General features: G+C 38.8%; 1 protein-coding gene across 1 annotated transcript in view; it reads left to right on the top strand.

Annotated features, from left to right (window-relative positions):
- GUCY1A2 (guanylate cyclase 1 soluble subunit alpha 2) overlaps positions 1 to 19,285 on the top strand; it is a 165,739-nt gene extending 146,454 nt beyond the window's left edge. Inside the window, exon 8 of the mRNA XM_065048613.1 lies at positions 1,232 to 19,285. Coding sequence (XP_064904685.1) covers positions 1,232 to 1,439 — 208 coding nt within the window. The 3' untranslated portion in view covers positions 1,440 to 19,285. The remainder of the gene's footprint in view (positions 1 to 1,231) is intronic.
- Positions 19,286 to 19,357: the final 72 nt, after the last annotated feature.

Here is a 19,357-nt window from a genome sequence, read left to right as displayed (position 1 = left end):
TATATTTCAATGAGCTCACACAGATTGTCTCAGCCAAAACCCATGAAAAATACTCAGTAAAGGAAGTACCATTATATGTGCTAAGAATCCTGGAAAATTCTTCTGGCAACAAGATTCATTCATTCGTTCATTTCCCAGAAATCAGCTTTAGAGACATTAAATAAACTAGCTATTACAAAATCTGCTGAAGCTAATAAAGTTCTTCCCACTGATGTTTTTGAGATTCAAGTAAGACTGATTGAGAGAAAGAATAAATATCTTGGGAGGGGAAAAGATAAAGACTGCTTTCAGATATCCAACTGTGCTCAGAATTTACCATTAGCTCAAAACTGATCTTTTCAGTGCTATGTAGGGCTGAGTAACCCTAATGCAATTTACTGGGGAAAAAAGGGAAATGTGAGGAGTTATTTTACAAGTTTGACTAGTTTCAGGGAAGGTACTTGATAAAGATATCCTAAACTTTCAGATGTAGCCAGACAGAGATTTCTCCACTATGGAGGAAGATGGCAAATGGCAACAGGCCGTATAGCCAGGTCTGTGCTGTTGTAGCATCTGGGTGGGCATGATGGTGGCTTCATGGCTCCCATGAACCTCCATCTTCTTTTGACTCTAACCAGGTGGCCCATATTAAACCCACAGGTACTTGTGATGAATGATGTCAGACTTGATTCTGTTTTTTCTTGAAGCTGGATTTGCAGTATTTGAACCTAATTTATGAAATACAGTACTACTGAGTGTGAGAAGGGCACAAAGTGACCACCCTGCTTCTACCTGTGAGAGCTCCCAAGCACTGTCACCATCATAACTACTTTCCAGCAGGAGATCTGGTGGCAGCTGTCACTCTGAAATGTTCATTTCTGCACAGCTGACCAGACTGGAGTGATTTATGTGAGCCAAATGATATGTAGTGGATAATGACCATTATGAATTTGATTCCCTTTCTGGTACGTGATTTTCTGAATATTGACACTGGTTTTCAGAGAATGTGTTTATTTAGGCCGTTGTTTCAGCTGATCTCAGTCAACAGAATTCCTTGAAGCTGATGATACTAAATTGATAAATATTAGCTAAGGATCCTCACTTGGAATTTTTTTAGATGTTACATAATGTTTTTAACTCATTTTTTATTTGGGACTACATAGGATATATCTCTTGCAAGAGGTATTTCTGGACTGTATTGTACAGTTTTTTATATGCCTCTGGTGTTTGTTTTGTTTTATTTTGTTTCCAGGCTTTTGAAAAAGGAAGAAAACTTTATTTTTATCCCTCGTTCCCGTGAAGAGCTTCCAGAAAACTTTCCAAAGGAAATTCCTGGGATTTGTTACTTCCTCGAGGTCAGAAGTGGTCAGAAGCCGCCAAAATCCTCCGTCACATCTGCCAGAGTGAGAAAGGTTTCTTACAACATTGGCACCATGTTCCTCCGGGAGACCAGCCTATGAGGCCTGCTGCAGATTAAAGACTTGTCAAAAAAGCACAAACCCAGAACTGGGTCATGACAGGGGAGTCGGAGGTTCTTTCTATTTCACTGCCTTGTTCTGAACAAGCAGTAAAAGCTCCATGTAATGTCAGGCAATAATCTTTTCAAAAGGTGGGTGACTGCTGTCAGTGAACAAAGTGAAGGTAGGGAAAACAAAAATTAAACAATGTACTTCCACTTCCAGAGGAATTTATTTCAAAAACTTCAGTCTGGCCCCTCTATGACAAACAAAACCAAACAGAAACCCCAGCTTTCAAATTAGAGGTTGGTTTTGTTTTGTGCAGAAAGGATGATGGTTCTCTGTAGATTTGCACCAGCTAAGCAGAATTGAGAGTCAGTTCTGATTATGCATTCCTACATTTAATGTGTTCTTCAGTAAGGCAATGATGTTTTTTAACTTTATGAACAAACATTTCATACATATACTGTAGACCTGTTGTAACCTTCGTGGCAGGAGGAACTGTAATTCAATACAAATATTGTAGGAATTTTATCTATTTTTATACATACTTCACTTTCTGGATAATTACATTCCACATACAGTAAGCTGAGTGAGCTTAGCTTTTCAGAAGAAGCTACTCTATATTTCATACATTATACCTATCAATCTTTATTGTTATACAAGTGGCAAGAAGTCATTTTTTGACTTTTTTGGCACTATAAATATTGATATTTTACAGTAAAAAACCACTTTGGTAAATCTCTTTACCTGATGTTTCTGCTAAGGCTTTAGATAAGCATTGTCTTGCTTATATAAAATAATGTTCAGTATTTGTCTTACAGTGCTGTATGTCCAGTCCTTCCAGGACAATGCAAATGAAGTGTAGAAGATCAGTGTACTGACAAACAAAAAAATTCTGTTCTGTGGGCCCTATTTCCCACTAAATTATCAGCCAAACTGATTTTGGGGAGAAGTCTTGGACTTTTAAAAATAATTTGGTCTTGGAAAAACTTATTCTGAGGAATTCCAGCAGACACTGGAAGATCTCTGGATACTGGTTTTCCACATTTTTTTTACAGGACTTGTGCTTCTACTCCAGTTTCGTTACTGGAAATCCCATCTGTTTTTAATGATGCTCACCTGGAAATGTCCTCTATTGCTTGATTGGCTGAAAGGTCCCTGCTGTATCTAACGCAGACCAAAAACACACTGAAAAGAGGAAGGCAATACTTTCCCAGATTTAATCCAAACAGCAGTTCAAGGTTTAAATAAGTCCCTGTCATTTTTTTTAGAAAAGGCTAATTCTTTGCTGTTGAAAATGAGTATAGCTTTATTGTCTTCAATGAATCCAACTAGAACAAGATGTGGATCTGTCCCTGAACAGGCACATTTTCAGGCATCTTTTATTTCTCAGGTTTTTCTGTTCAAAAAAGTGGCAGTCAGTGTTCCTCTGCAGGTGAACTTTCTTTAGCATTGTACTGAAGCGGGCTGATGTTGTTCTGCTCTTGCAGATCACAAGTTAACACTTGTGCAGTGACCCCAAAGTGACTTAGCTTTATGTGGGCCGGGTCAAAGCTCACTGAAATTAAAGACAGGACTCTGAACAGTACTAGAAGGTATGAGAAACTCCGCATTTCCGTAATTGAGACCAGAAATTAGGGTTTAATTATGGATTTAGTAGTCATAATTGAGGCACCTTTTGAAAATAAGTAAATAACTTCTGCCATGTGTCCAAATTATCCAGTTAGATGTTTCTGTGGAGGGAATGGCAGTGCTGTATTTCTCCTCTTTGGCCAGTAGCCCATGTTAGAGTGAAAACAAGTCAGCATGGCACTGCTAGCCTGTGCCGAACATGTTTCAGGCTTCCTTTCCACAAAGCTTTTTTGGATGAGAAAGGACTATCTTGAACCTATACCAACTTCAGCAGGCAGAGAACATCTGAACTTATGCAGGTGTGTTGTGGTTCCCCCAAAGAGGGAAGATGCATGGGAATTAGCCCAGAAACTTACTTAAGTGGAATTTTCCTTGCTTTCTAGAGAAACACTGGTCTTAAAAGTTTATTCTGTTGATATTAGGGCATCCTTGGGATTGGAGAAGTTAGTCTTTTATCTACCTTGATAAAGAAGCTCTCCAGCTCTACTGCCTATCTGGAAAATGACTTAACAAAAAAGCTTTAGGTTGCAGAATTTCTATCCAAATCACAGATCTGAGAATTTCCTGCATAGGATGACAAGTTTTATCCTATAGCCATTGGTTTGCCCATATACAGGATGTAGCATGCATTTTTTTCCTGGGAACATCACTAAGACTTGCAAGAATAGTAAATGGAGCAAAGTTCATATTTCACCACTGGAAGAGGAATACCACTTCCTAACTAATAAAGCTGTGGTATTGATGTCATTACTTAGTTCCTCAGAGTAAAAATTTTCCAAATAGCTATAAATAGATTGAGACTTCATTCTGACTTCACTGGCACATCCTCATTGTTCAGAGAGTACCAGTCTCTCTGGCCAAACTCTTTTTCTCTTCTCACCAGCCATAGTCCTTTGTGAAGAGAACAAACATAGAAGTTCAAACCAAACACTTATAGCTCAATAACTTGTCTCTCACAATTGCGAGTAGGAAATGTCTAGGTTAATTCTGTGGCTGATCTTGGTAGAAATATGGAAACATTTTAATGAGAAATTATGGATAATTTCTAATTGGAGAAGCAATCTAAAAAATGTCGTGATGCCATCCTCATCCTCTCAAGTGACTGTTTATTCTATAAGGAAATTTATAATCACAGAACTCAGTGCAAAATCTGAAAGTCAGTGTCAGCATCACCATGGAGACAATGACAGTGTTTGCAAATAAATCATCTAGCTCCCCAAATTAGTGTAGATTTACTGTATAAGAATATACACTCTCTGTTTTTTACAAGCTTGTTTAAAGGTAATGTGTCCAGAACTTCAGTGCTGATACTAAGTATTGTGTTATTTGTTTCTGTGTTATGACAAGGGAAGTTAATAAAAAAATGTGGGCTCTCTAGGGACGTTTTTCTATCAGTGTGAAAAAAGTGTAAAACAAATTCTCAGCACTTTTTAACTTAGTAGTTGCATCTGCTGCCTTTAGTATTAGGTGGCAAGTTTATTTTGTTAGATGCCTTTATGAAGTGTAATGAAATTTATTGTCAAGGTTGATGCTATGAAGTCAATTACGTGGTAGTCAGACTCGACATTTCTTCAACAACACTTACTTTTAGTGACAGGGAAAACTGTCATTTGCCTGGCATTGTTTTCATAAATAAAAAGGTTCTCATAGTTTTTATACCTTGGACTGATGAATTAGAGAGTTTAGAGGTGCTGAAATGGATCCAGAAATCACATACTGTAGTTTGAATTTTTTTTCTGTTATTTTCCTACCTATCAAACAGATGATCTTTTGTTCCTCTGATTAGGAATTTACACACTAGTGTTTCTTCACATAGCTGCAAGTGGCAACATCTGCCATCTTGGGTTTCTGTATGAAACAAATTCACTCTCTTTGAAGACAGAGGGAGGAGATTCACTGCGTATTGCCTGTACATGGCAAAGGAAGGACGATGTGAGGACCCCAGCTGGGGTCATCAGTCTGTTTGCTGCAAACTTGTTCTGTGCAGCTTCCCTCTGCTCCAGGCTCAGAGGGACCAGAGACCATCGACTGACCACAGAGGCAGACCCAGTGGCCAACTTCTTGTACAAAAGTCATGAAGTTTAAGTAAACAGAGGCAACAGTCATTCCCCCAGAGTAATTTTTACAGATCTTGTGCCAAATTTTTTCATCCGCTTGAAGTTCCCCATCACACAGTCTCTTCTGTGATGCAGTGCGCAGAGGTCAGGAACTCAGAGTAAGAAGGAAATAGTGATGGAGGTGGTAGACTGGTAAATAAATCTTGTTCTACATCACTCTGGTAATATCTGCCATTCAAAAACAAAAGCCACTGCACAGGGGAATTGCTGCTAAGCCAAGACTCTCAAAGTGCGGTTTTCTTGCAGGATCTCATGGAATACTTCTTTTTCAACTCCAAAGAGCCAATAGTCATTAACTGTGGTTGTGGTTTTGGCTTCACTTCTCATTCCCACATCCAGTTTCAGATCTGAGTCTGTTTCAAAAGGCACTTCGAAGCCTGGAAACATGCCTCTGCAAACAGAAAACCAAAGCTTTTAAAACCTTGGAAATCTTGTATGGGAATCGCCTGTTCTGAAGCAGAAACCCTTGCAGTTGAGTCATTAAAAGGTCCTACTGCCGTTCACATGTGTGCATATGCCATTTCACAGTGCTATCTCCTCCTGTGCTTACAATGTTCCCTGCCAAGCCTAGCAGAGGTGTCAGGTGTATAACCACGTTTTCTCTGTTTTCCATTAACATCTTTCATTTTTTTTCTGTATAAAGCAAGCAGTGCAGGACCGTGACATGTTGCATGCATTTAAAAGTATCATAGCACTGCACTGAGGCTTAAACTCTCCTAACCGATTTCGGATTCTATATTTCTTCCTCTGAATAGATCCTTCTCCCAGATCATTTAAAAATGGGGGAAAAAAATACTACCCAAAAATGCTGTGTTGAATTGCAAATGAGTATGGAACTTGCATGAGGTGTTAGGGGAAGCTGAAGTGCTGGGCAGCCTTCAGGTTCGTCAGCTGCCACAAACTGTCCACATGTACATGCTTCCCGCAAACTGTCCTGCCAAGACGTCTGTAATCCGACAGCAGCACTGCAAATTTATGGCATTTTGTGGGTTTTCCTCTTCCAGTTTCAGGCCAGTGCATCACCTCTGCTGAGTGCTCAGAGCTCACTGAGTAGAGCTAATTCCCTGTCTTAAATGTAGTCTGAGAGCCTCTGGCTTTGCTTTTGGGTTCTGGTGATCTTTTGCAAAATTATACATGTGAAATATTGGAAATAGCCACATGCTTAAATGGTCAACAAAACGAGAAGCGTAAAAAAGCTTGTCAAATTCAGAAACGGTTCCCTTTCTTCAGGGTAATATGTCATTCATAGGACTTTACTGGGATGAAGGGAAGATGCTGAGTGTGCAGGAGCATGGACAGGCAGGAGCTGATCAGCTCCTGCTGCTGCTCATGGCTCCATCACCTTACACAATATTTCCTGCTCTTGGTCAGGCTTCCACTCTTCAAAACTTCTACTTTCCTTCCTTTAGCACCTAGTATGTGACACAGATGGCGAGTGATTCCTCTTATTGTTCTTATTAGGATCTGTTGTTGACATGGCTGCTTAAATCTAAAGAATAACTGGGATTAAAGGGCTGATCTTACTCTTCTTTGTAGCAGAGACAAAACTGTGATAGTGACATGGCAGGCACTCACATCCTGAGAGAGGGAGAAGACCGCAGTGCAAGTTGTCGAGTGAAGAAGTCTACATTAACAGTCCATGACATGTTTTTAACTTTTCCAAGCACTAAATTTATCCATGCAGCTAGGAGTTACTCCTTAACAATATCACTAATTTGCAATGCATGAGCTGCCTTACAACAAAAATCTGTAAACTGTTTAACCTCATACACATGACTGATCTTTTGTGACTTGGATATTATTCACGCATGAAAGCAAGCGAAACAATGAAACTGGGAATGTAACAATTCAGTCATCGGTGACAGATCATTCACCTCCGTAGATGCTTACTTGTTCCTGTGGCTTAGGAAAGTTGACCTCCAGTAATCTGTGGTCTGGGTTAGTATTGCTGTGTCACTATAGCAACTAAATGGCCTCTGAAAAACAGCATGAGGCATCTCAGTCTGCTTCCCTGTGGGCTGGGGTTCACATCAGAGAGGCCGATGCAGTAAGTGATGCAAAGTGATGCATCATTAACAAAAGGATCAGTGGAGACAGATGTTAAACAGGCTGTTTGCTCCAGTGATTTTTAGTTTCCAAAGGCAGGGTGAAGCTGAACGTGTTTTATTTTGGATAAAAAGAGAAGAGACAGGATTTCAGAGAAAAAAGTATCTTCCCTCCTTTGTAGCTATCAGAGAGGCAGTGGAGTGAAAGGGCATCAAGAGGGACATGCTGGCTGCCCCGACTGCAGCAATGCTCACTTCTGCCTTCAGCTCCTGGCCCACTTCAGCTTTAGCATTCCAAGAATCAAGTTTCCTCTGAAGACTAGGGGACAAGTAAGTGCTTCAGGCACTTGTCCCCTCTGCTCTAAACACAGCGTGAGGCTGCCTAAATCCGTGAGCATGCTTAACTTTCTCAGTGACCACAGATGGCAAACTTAGACTCGACATCTATTTTTTAAGATGGCCAAGAAAAGTGAGATTGATCCCACTGAATTAAGCTCTTGCCAGTCCAAGTGCTGTGTCTTAAATCTTTTAGTCTGTGCTGCTTTACACAGTTTTGCATTGGCCAAAACAAATTCAATTAAACTAAGTGACAAAGGGATAGATAAGCATATTCCAGGGTAAATAAATGTTTGATATGGTAGCCATAGTGACTGTCAAGAATAGGGGCTAATGCAGTTCAGGAAATCTCTTCCTTCTGTTGTCTGAACCCTTTACATATATCAGCACTGCCAGTCACAACTCCTGGATGTTGCTAGGACTGGGATTTAGAAAAGCTTTTGAGCTTCTAGCCCAATTATACAAAACTTCTGTGCCAACTTCACCTGAAGTATATACCAGAATGCCTACATAAACTTTATTATCATGTGGTAAAGATGGTAATAAAATATATAAATTCTAAAGAGCAGAGAGATGGTTGTCAGTTTATCATTAATATACATTTTATGCACTTCTGTGAATTTGCAGGCCCGAAATTAACTTTCCATTATCAGAATGTCGCGCATTGAGCTATTTGTTTGCTAGCAATACTCTATAATGACTATTCTTGAAGCAATAAGTAAAGCCATGCTAATCCTTCCTGTGTAGATTCTTGTACAACACCTATCATGTTAACAAACTACATTTCAGAAGAACATCAAATGACAGAATAACACCCTGTCTTGTATGGTTTCTCGATGATCCTTGTGGGTCCCTTCCAACTCAGGACATTCCATGATTCTATGAGATGTGTTGCTGTAAGCATATGAATGCTCTGGTCCACAGTGGTGATGAGGCTCATTACCCACCTTTATAATATTCTGAGGGATTCTAATGGAGAAAGAACTGCCCATCCAGATCCATTCAATTTCCTCATCTACTGAGTAAGTGACAAGCTGACTCTAAGATTTACTTTCTCATTACATCTCTGTCAAGTCCCACATACATGCAGTGGTTATATGTGTAAGCATTCCTTTCCAGAAACTTCTCACAGGTCCTGCAAAATGTATAGGTAAGAAGCAACAAAGCATCTGAAGAAACTGAAGTATGTGTGTAGGAAAGAGCTACTGTGCGTAGATGTGCTGCTGATTCTCAGCTTGCTTGCATTTGGAAGGTGGATGACCCAGAGAGTATTCTGGGTATGATGCAAAATAGAAGGTTGTGCTGTATGTAATGTCTTGAACTCTCAAGGCAATAGAATGGGTTTTAGAATCCATAATCCTTAGGATTTTAGTGGAATTTCATGAGAAGTACACTATTTTAAGAGGCAGGAAAGTTGCTTTGTATTTAATAGGAGTTGAATCTGTTGTTGCAGAGAGAAATTGTGGGAGGAAAGAAAGTCTAAAAATTCTAAATGCAAAATGCAAAGAAGAATGTCCCTGCATCATTTGAATTTTCTGGAGGTAGGACTCAGAATTCCTCTATGAGTTAAGGGAGACCTTATCGCTGTCTATAACTACCTGAAAGGAGGGTGTAGCATGGAGGGTGTTGGTCTCTTCTCCCAAGTAAGAAGAGATAGGACAAGAGGAAATGGCCTCAAGTTGCACCAGGGGAGGTTTAGGTTGGATGTAAGGAAAAAATTCTTCACAGAGAGGGTTGTGAAGCTCTGGAACAGGCTGCCCAGGGAAGTGGTGGAGTCATCATCCCTGAAGGTGTTTAAAAGGTGTATAGACATGCCGCTTAGGGACATGGTTTAGTGCTAAAGTTAGGTTATGGTTGGACTCAATGATCTTGAGGGTCTCTTCCAACTGAAATGGTTCTACATTTCTATGATTCAACCAACAGTTGTTTACAGTTAAATTCAAAGACAGCCGTATTTCACCAAGCACCTTCTGCAAAAACACCAAGATGATCATGTTAGGTAAGGCCTGTATTTAACTGAATTCATTTAGGGTGTATTAAGAGATCCAATGCATCCCAATGCAAGGCTGTAAATGCACTTCCTAAGGTGTCAGCATTGTGCCTTTTAATGAAGTCTAAAGGAAGCCCAGTCTAGTCAAAATTCCCATCTCAATACGTGGCATTTAGATTGCGTCTCTAGAAAATTAGCAGTTTAAATTGAATTCTTTGATGCTGAAATATTGCTTATTATCCTTATGTCCCATTATGCCCAAGTTACACTGTGACCCATTATGCTCTAGGGCACCAATGAGTTTGGCAATTCCTGTAAGACTGAGTGAAATTCAGCTAACCTAAATTTAAGTATTTAAATATTATGTCTTGTCTGAGCTAGTAAAGTCAGCTCCCTCTGCAGTCAGTGCAGATGCCTTGGCACCTCAAAGGATGATCATTCCCGGTTAAAGTGTTTAGGATGAGATAAATCATTGCCTCTCTCCCCCATGACTACAGCGCAGAGGTGGAGGACTAGTTCAGATCAGTTGCCATGCTGTAGGCGAGATGAATTCCACTGCTGGTAACAATGAGAGGATGTAATAGGACATAACAGCAAATATACATGGAGAGAAACACATCAGGGGCAGGGGCCAGGCTGCAACCAGAGATTCAAAGGGTTTTGGTGGTAAAATCAATAATATTTAATATTTGGGAGGTCTGGCTAAGAGATTTATCCTAACTAAAAGAATATTCCTTTTGACTAGAAGTTAACAGTCTGTGATTATTTCCAACTCCCTACTTCTGAGCTAAGACAGTACTAGTATGCCACTCTTACAGGCTTCACCAAGAGCCATCACCTTATTTACTGCTTGATTCCTTCTGTGACAGTTAGCACAGTCCTACTTAAGGAGTCCATCCCTCCTAGGGATGAATACCTGGTTTTGTTAACATTGAAATGACTGATTTTCCTCACCTTTCTTTTTTTTCTGAAACAGTATATAGGTCAGTCTCTGCAATCACTTGGGAAAGAAGAGGGGAGCCAAGAGGGAAGTGCTGGCCAATCTTCTCCCACTACAATCATAGTTACTGAAGCTTTTGTCTGACCCATGCTAAATTGTACTTGTATTATTATGCACTTGGAGCACCCAGATTCTTTGACAGGGTCTTGGGTCAGGCTGTGAACCAGAGGCAAGTGGGAAGGACCAGGGCTGCCACTCTGCTATACTGCTCCCATACTTCCCTCTTCCATTTGCAATTGCCATTCTGACCCTTAGACATCTGTGGCGATTTCCACCGCAGTTCTGGTTAGGGAGGGCCGTGGGAAAGTCCTTCTTGGGAAGAAGCAATCATACACAGCCCCCCACACTGTGAACTGCTGCCCTCTCTAGAGAAAAAGAATTAGAAATAGTATTGTCCTCAAGAGCTGAGAAAACTTGCAGATTTTCCATGTACAGTAAACAGTTTCTATAATTAACAGGAAAACAAAACAGAGAGGCGAAGTTGTGCAGCGGAGGCGTCTCATCTCATACACACTGCTGTGATAATGAAATCCAAACCCTGAGGAATTGCAGGCACATTATGCTCACTTGCTTTAAAGGTCAGCTAAGAAGCTAATTTCTCAAATGGGCTCATAGCTCTGAGACAATGTAACACTAGTAGTTTCTTCCAACAAACTGCAGTTGTCAGAGAAACTGGATTAGTAGCTCATGGAGCTAAAAATACACATTGTGTGCTTGCCAGAGAAGGATGAATTCAGTAGCAGAGGTGAACACATATCAAAATATCATAACATCTGGAGAAAATGCAACAAAAAAATGCTCAACTCAAAGCAAGTCACCCATAAAATGATATCAAAAATAATCTGAATCACTAACAGGAATGACAGGGTTTAGTCTTGATTCTGTTTTATTTACCTTCCAGATGAGCTTGCAGTTGCTGCTTTATCAACTGAATCATTTTGGCCACAGTCCTTTCAAAGTCATGTACCTCAAGTTAGGCAGTGAAAGTCATTATGCTAAATGAAAAAGAAGGGTCTTTGGCTTAACATTTTTATCTTCGGGGTGTGTGTGGGGGCGTGTGTGCAGATAATTTATCACTAAACTTACTCAACTGAAAAATAAAACTAAACTCCCAAAGCCCAAATCTAATACAAGAGCTACAGTGAAAGCAACTTTCCAAACCTCAGCATCTTTACTAAAAGGTGGATAATTATTTTTCCTTATATCTTACATTTGCATTTTAAAGAATTCTCTTTTATGCTGCAATTTTTCGAAGTTGTATTGCTACTTATTTGGATGTAAAAAAATATACCAAAATACTTCTTTATTCTTTTTCAGTTAATTATTTTCCATAGCAGAGCAATTCTACCATACTGTGTATGACCTTGAAGGAACAGCAATCCACTGCAGATAGGGAGCCTCAGGCTATCTGGTCAAGGTGAAAAGTTCTAAAAGGTACAGGTTGGGTCTCAGCTGAAGGCAAGGCTGGCAGTGGTAGCATGCAGTTTGTACTATGGCTTAAGTAATTATTTTTACTTTTATATTCAGAAGCAGACCTATATGTAGATCAGGAATAATCTGCACCACTTTCTTTATAAATTATTTCTGTAGTATGTGTATTTTCTGCACATCTTTTATAAAATCTCTGCATTTCAGATCTGAGGCATTGACAAGTGTAGGGTATAGATAATATGATGGAATCAGATCACTGTGAAAACTATTTGAAAAGTATTTATGCTTATAGTCTTCTAGGTGTCTTATAAGCTAGAGTCCTTTTTGCAGATTCTGTTCTTGTAGAAGCCTTTGGTCTAAGAGAGGTCAGGAGTAACCTTGCTTTTGGGATTTAATTAGAATCAATATCATTTATCTGGCATTCACTGTGTACCATTATTGCTGCAATGTTAATGTTCAGTTGTGAAATAGAAATGTCAGGATAAGCAGCACAGGCAATTATCTGCATTGCACATCCTACACATTATGCACACATTTCGTGGTGTACTTTGTATTTGATAGAACATAATATGACTGGTTAAATATGTAGAAAAATAGTTAGGAATAAAAGCATACAAAATATGTGGACACTGCTGTGTCTGATAGCTATCTTGAGATATTATGGATATATTATCACCTACTCTTTGGATTGCTCTGAAGCAAATCATGCTTCTTTGGCATCCATCCTTGCTTTTGTGAGAGGCATGGTCATCATCATCCTTTTTGTTGTTAAAACTCAGTTACATTAGAGCCCAGAGATTAATAACACAGGAATTTTTCAGTCGAGTATCGTAAAAGATACTACTGTGGTTTGGGTTTTTTTCCTTAATATGGTGGGCTTCACTGCTAGGGCTGACTCTACATCCCTTCTTGATTTGATTTTCACCTTTTCTAGCTTATTAAAATTCTGCAGTTCTTCTTTACAGGATTCCATAGTGTTTTGAAGAGGCTCTGTGTAGTCTGGTTGTGCCGTCCACTGGTGCAGCACACCAACGTTAATCTGTTTCAGACCACTGTCCTGGAGAGTCCTGTCAGTGTTTCACAGCCACAAGTATTCCCCTTATTCTTCTTGCCACTTTCCTCTGTGCCTATGGCCAGCTATAGAGAAGAAACTGAATGCTACTAAGATTCTTCTGGTGGTTTATGTTTGTTTCAGTGAGATAAATTCATTATTAGGATAAACTTCTGCAAAACAAGCTAGTGTTATTAGCATGAACTTGACAGCCTGAGTCCATCAAGTCATAGTTCAGTCTCTTCCCAAAGCCTTTGAGAACAAATTGAACTTTGCAGGCAATATCTCGCCTAGAAGAACTGATAAGAATTTTCCAGTTATCTGTCACTGTGATCCTAACTCTCCCATGTGATGGAAAACACATGAAATTCATGAAACGATGAATGGAAAATCTCATACTTCTGATACTTGTTTAAGCCTTTCTTCCGGAGCCTGCTGAAATGTGAAACTGGTGATTTAACTGGCAGTTCATTCAGGGTCATCTTCATTTCCTCTACAGATAACCCTAGAGGATAACTAATCTTTGATTACTTAGGGCTGTATCTTTCAGCTTTTCCCTTTTATTTCAATGTTGCCAAAGTAAAATCTGAGGGCTAATTCCTGTCTAAGATAGTCATAAACATCTCCAATAATAGACATACGTGAAGGTCCATTGTAGGTATGTCTAAAAAACTCGGATTGTAGGAAGATGGATGCTCACCTGAGTTCATGATGCTCAGTTTTAGGAGTGGGAATTTTTAGTAAGAGTTATGAGCCACATATTGGTGATCTGTCATTTAATGAGAGCAGAACAAAGAGGAGCAGTACAGTGCAGTTTCAATATCAGCTTTATGAATGCTGAGAATTGCTGCTTGTCTTGTTTCAAATTTCTCTGTTTTGCAATAAAAATTGTGTTATCGATAAAAATATTTGGTACTTTTTAAGTGTGAAGACCAACCACCTCAAAGTCTGCACTCCTGTGGAAATGGACCAGTCTCCCCTGGGTGAAAGGCTTCTTTTGTAATTCTTCAGTATTTTTTTAGTGTGTTCTATAAAGCTTCTTTGAAGAGACTTGGATTTCAATTGTTCAAGAATTGTGCATTAAGCAACAAGATTACAAGCTTGCATTATCAATAAATGATGCTTAGCATTAAAATAATATTGGCTGTCACTAAGTAATACTAGAGCTCTATCGAGGTTTAGAGCACTGTGATGTTTGTGAATTGAAGCTGTTTGTGTAAAATTTCTTACATATATGAGGATAATCTAATTAATCCATTTTAGTAATATGCAGAGGAGTTAAGGTAGTGTCCCTAGACATTTCTGTCAACATAACGGTTAAGAAATTATAGTGCTATGTAAATATGAACATTATTTTAAAACATCAGCCTGCAATCTACTGGGAAGGGATGTGGCAGGTTAGAATTTCGCTGTGAGCCAGCACGGACAGAAAAGCTCAGCAGAGCATGTAAGCCAAGATCTTCCCACACTGAAACCATGGGAGTAATTGCAAAATTGAGTCTAGTTACTTGTCCTAGCTGTTCAGCAAAGGAATCCACTTGCCAACAGAAGCAGAGCCCATACAAACTATCACATGCTGCATTTTGGTTTTTTTTATTGGGATTCATTTGGCAGTCTGAGTGATCTGAAAGTTACAGTAAGTACCTCTGGTTGAAAATTACTATTTCAGTTATGATTGCTTCCCCAAGCCAACTGAATTTATTACTAACCAAAGACTTATCTACTTGAAAACAAAACAGTGAAGTTTGGTTCTGTCATTTATGTCTTTGACTGCGAGCAGTTGAAGTGCATAATGTATGTACTAGTGAGGCCTGTGTTGTGTCATTGAGCAAGAGTTATTCAAGGTTGCAGCACCAGTACAACACATCAGAATTCAGTATTTATCCCTCTATGGGAACGTGAGTCTATGTAACATATTGGTGTGCCATATGTATAGGCCATTGGAAAATTGTGTGCGCAGTGAACTACAAATGGTCTTAAAAGCTTTAACATTTGTACTGCTCTTCCTATAACAGAATGTGTATCTTGATAGCTGTGACCTATGAGCTTATGAAGAAAAAAAAAAAGCAAACTGAAGTTTCTTCTTCTTGTTTCAAAGTCACTGTTTTGTGAGTTACTGTGTACATAGACCTCCATACAGTGAGGGGTCTTTTTCCATGTGTTGCTGGGAAATGGGAAAGCAGATGCTGCCTGTAAATCTTGCAGGCTAGAGAGATCAGCAAATGCCTTTCCTGAATCTCCTTCTGATAAGCTGTTTCTTTTTTTCTAGCAAATGCAAACAGTGCCAATAGCCTGAGCCTTCTTTAGAAGAAACAAATTGTTTGTTCAACAGCCTTGTTCTGTTCAGCTTCTATTGATACTTCTTAATTTTCTGCTTCCTTTTGAGTAGGCTTTGGTGATATGTTTCTTGCAAAGTGTAACTGAGGGCAAACAGTTTGCCTTTTTTGCCCTTCCTTGTTCCAAAGCCACTGAAGGCCTCAAACAAGAAGAAGAAACTTTACAAAACTCAGGCAGGCATGTTGTTAAGAGATAGCAGAAGGATAAAATAGCCTTCTAAGAGTACTCCAAATTACCTTTTAATGGCGTGCCTGCACTGTGTTGTGACTTCACATCTTGCTTTTGTACTGTGGTTTGCTATAATGGTGTTTGTTACAATGAGGTCCTTTTAGTTTGTCCTGAAAAATTTTACTTGTTTGTCGCCATATAAGAAACATAAGGTACACTCTATAAGAAAAGCAATATACAATATACTATACATCTATTTCAATGCCTCTAGTTTTAGGCTAGTACTCATATAAATGTTTATACTCAAAATACAAGTTTTATTGTTCTTCACAGGGCCAAGCAAAGCAGTTTAGCCTTGTCTAAATACTAACAGTTGTCTAAATACTAACAGTAACATTTATATTCAACAAATACTCTTTTCTCATGCTTCTGTTTAACTTGTGGTGGGCTCCATCCTAATCTGACTCCACATTAATGCATTTGAAAGGGAAAAGTAATGAGCTGTTTTAGTGAATGACCTTTGCACAGAACCTGATTCATAAAGATAACTAGATCCAAAATCTCATTTATGAGTTACTAGCAATCAGCAAAACAACAAAAAACCCCTTTGAAGTTCAGCTGTATAAGTTCTGAAGATCTTGCATTGCTTACTCAGTTTCGCAGTTTCTTGAGTCATTATAACAGACATGTTTGATTAAGCCTTTGCCATGGACACTGGCACCAGCCTTCATCAAGGATTGTTCTAATTTCTGCTTCCTATTTTATCTGGAAGGAATTATCTGGATTAAAGAAAAAAAAAAAGTCATATAGGTTTCCTTCAAGTCACTTCTCACCTTATTTGACCCAGTTATTTGGTGGGTAGCTCACATTAATTATTTTATTGTCATATTAGTAACACAATATACAGAAAAAGGTTTCTCTAGGGAAACTCCATGGAATAACATTTTGTTCCTAATTGTGACCAGGATACCTCTGTTACATATTTTAGAGCTAAGTCACTGAAGAGGCGATCAAAGAAAACAGAATATTAAGACAAATCCTGAAATTTTACACACAGGAAATGTGTGTACTTAGTTAAAAAAATGGTACAATAGAGAAGTTAGTAAGTTATTTTTTTCCTCATTAAAATCTGCTGATACACATAACAATTGCTCAAAAATATCTGTTTCTTCCCCCACACTCTCATTTGAAGTCAACAGAGCTTAAAATGAAAACTAAACAAAAAAGTTAATGTTGTAACAAAGGTATGTAATTCATTGGGTTTCATTGACAGAACTTGGTTTCCTAAGCACTGCAATAACATGATAAGAAGAGTGCCAGCTCAGTCAGTGTCAGGTGTACAAGATGCCATCCACAGTCTATTTATTATTATTCTCTCCCCCTTTAAAGTGGCAAAAAAAAAAAAAGTTTAAGTTGGTGTCTTTGCATTAGTTGAGTTCTCAGTTGTTAAGACTGCATCAAATAGTATGTTGCAAACTTGCCTTCCCATGCTACCACATGAAAGAGTAGCTGCTTGATCTCTTTTGTGGTAGGTTTTTCTGTCTGTCTGGAATTTTCTTTATGCCTCTTCAACCATATCTATACTTCCATTTGGACCACCCAATGTCTTGAAATCCTGGATAAAAGGCCATACTTAACATGTTGCAGAACAATTCTGTATCCCAGGTGAGAAGAGTTTTGTAAGAATACGTCGGGTTTACTGCTATGGGCAGACCAACTTTGAAAGTGCACTGGACTCATCTCACTCCGTAGAGGTGATGTGCAGAGGCACAACACATGCTGATATTTTGCTCAGGTAGTGCAGACACATGGTCATGCATTGCAATCTGGCAAAAACAGTAAGGAAAAACATGGAAGTTGCAGCATTTGGAATTTCAGATGTTGGCAGGAGGACGTCATTGGGACTATCTACTCTGCTATTTCATGAAATTTCTCTGGAACAGTAAGAAAAGAAAAAAAAAAAAGAGAAGTGAGGGGGATTGTGAGGTTGAACTCATTTGTCAACTTCATGTTCTCTTAAACCTTCTCCTTTGCTATTGCCACATGTGGAGCCAACACCATTCAAATACATTGGTCAACACTGATCATTCTTCTCCTATGAGTCCTATCCGAGTTTCCATAGGTAAATTTTGTACTGAGTAGCTATAATACTGCCATGGGGCAGGAGGTTACTGTCCTTTTTAATAACCATTGTTTAAAGATTCATTGCTGAAATGGTCAATACCCAAATGCCCTGCTGGGACTTGGCAGGTAGGGTTCACTTTCCAGTGAGGTTTTGTAGTAGGAACTTTGAATGTTATTGTAAATCAGGACTGATCTGTGGTGGTCCTAAGTCTTCACAAATAAAGCTGATTGTTACAGCACAGGCAAAACCTTTGTCTGTGCTGCCATGCCAGAAGCACGGTGTTCTGAACAATTGCAGACTTCCTGCCTCCTGAAAACCCTTGTAAAATGAAACCATATGACTCTTCCTATGGCTAATGGGAGTCTTTGTTTGGGCTAAAAGTCTGCAAAGAGCATTGAAACCATATCCCACACTCCTTGCTGTACAAAACCATCAGTGGTCTGATTCTGCAAGTGTTATATTTGCTGGGTAATGCTCAGTCTGTAAACAGAACCGTAGTCTGGCACGTCGATATGTAACACATTCCATGTAGGAACGAGACAGCACTTTCCCCCGACCTGCATTTGGGTTTAAAGCTTAGTTACATGGGCCATAGGCTGCAGTCCTGCGTGTGCTCAAGTCACCAGGTACCTCAAAGAACGTGGGGGCCTCGTGCAGTTTGCTGTGGCCAGGGCTTCTGCAAACGTTGTGAGCAAGGCCGGCGGGACTGTGGCCATACCTCATCAGGTGGTTGTGGATGGGAGTCACACACCCCGTATCTAATGCAGCATTTTGGATATCTAAGGACTTATTTTTCCATACATGCTACACACATTCCTATATATTTTATGAATCAGGTCTGTGATCAATGTTTTGAATAATTTGTTTTCTGCAGTTTCATGGGGTTACTATCTCCTCAGTTTGCAATGTAAATAATATTGTACATCTGCTATTTTATGATACAAATGCCATGTGAATTGCTTATTTTTAAAATGTTATAGCTCTGTTATGGTTTATTTACAATGCCATCTTACAGTATTGTTTAATATACAATGTATCTATATGGCATGAAGTAAACTGCTTATATTTTACAATGTCAAATATTTTATTTTTGTTTTCTAAAATGACTACATTTCATCCTATGCAGTTTCTTAAATGTTTCTTAAGTGGCTCATTATGTCTGGAAATATTGCTTCCTCTCCAGTAGTGCAGGCACAAGAACCAGTATTCCTGATCAAAATCAGCAGATATATCATCTAGCTATTTCAGATTAGAAATATGTGTACAAATATGTAAGCATTTATAGTTAATCAGAACATCTACTGTATCTTCCTTGCTTTTCATGTAATGATACATTTTAATCATTTTGTACACTTTTTATTTGTAATTATTGTGAGTCATACACAGTGTAAATAACGTTTCATTATGCAAGATTTCTGGGTATTCAAGATTACAAAAAAGGTGAATTTGTATGTGAAAATAAATTGACAGTAGATCGGAATGACATAAAATAAGGTTGTGATGACTATGTTCTATTTATACTATTCATTTCCAAATTGTCTGCCCTTTAATGTCCAACCAGTTATTTGCAGTATATTTACATCAATAAATCATGCAAAAGTCTATTGAAAGTCATGATGAATCATTGAAATTTTTATTTTTCTCTTGACAGCTTATCTATGGATAGCAGAATTAAAATACACTAAA

This window comes from Columba livia, chromosome 1 (genome assembly GCF_036013475.1).
Source record: "Columba livia isolate bColLiv1 breed racing homer chromosome 1, bColLiv1.pat.W.v2, whole genome shotgun sequence".
Taxonomy (NCBI): domain Eukaryota; kingdom Metazoa; phylum Chordata; class Aves; order Columbiformes; family Columbidae; genus Columba; species Columba livia.
Note: the sequence above shows the minus strand (reverse complement) of the source record. Positions and strands in the feature narration are given on the sequence as shown.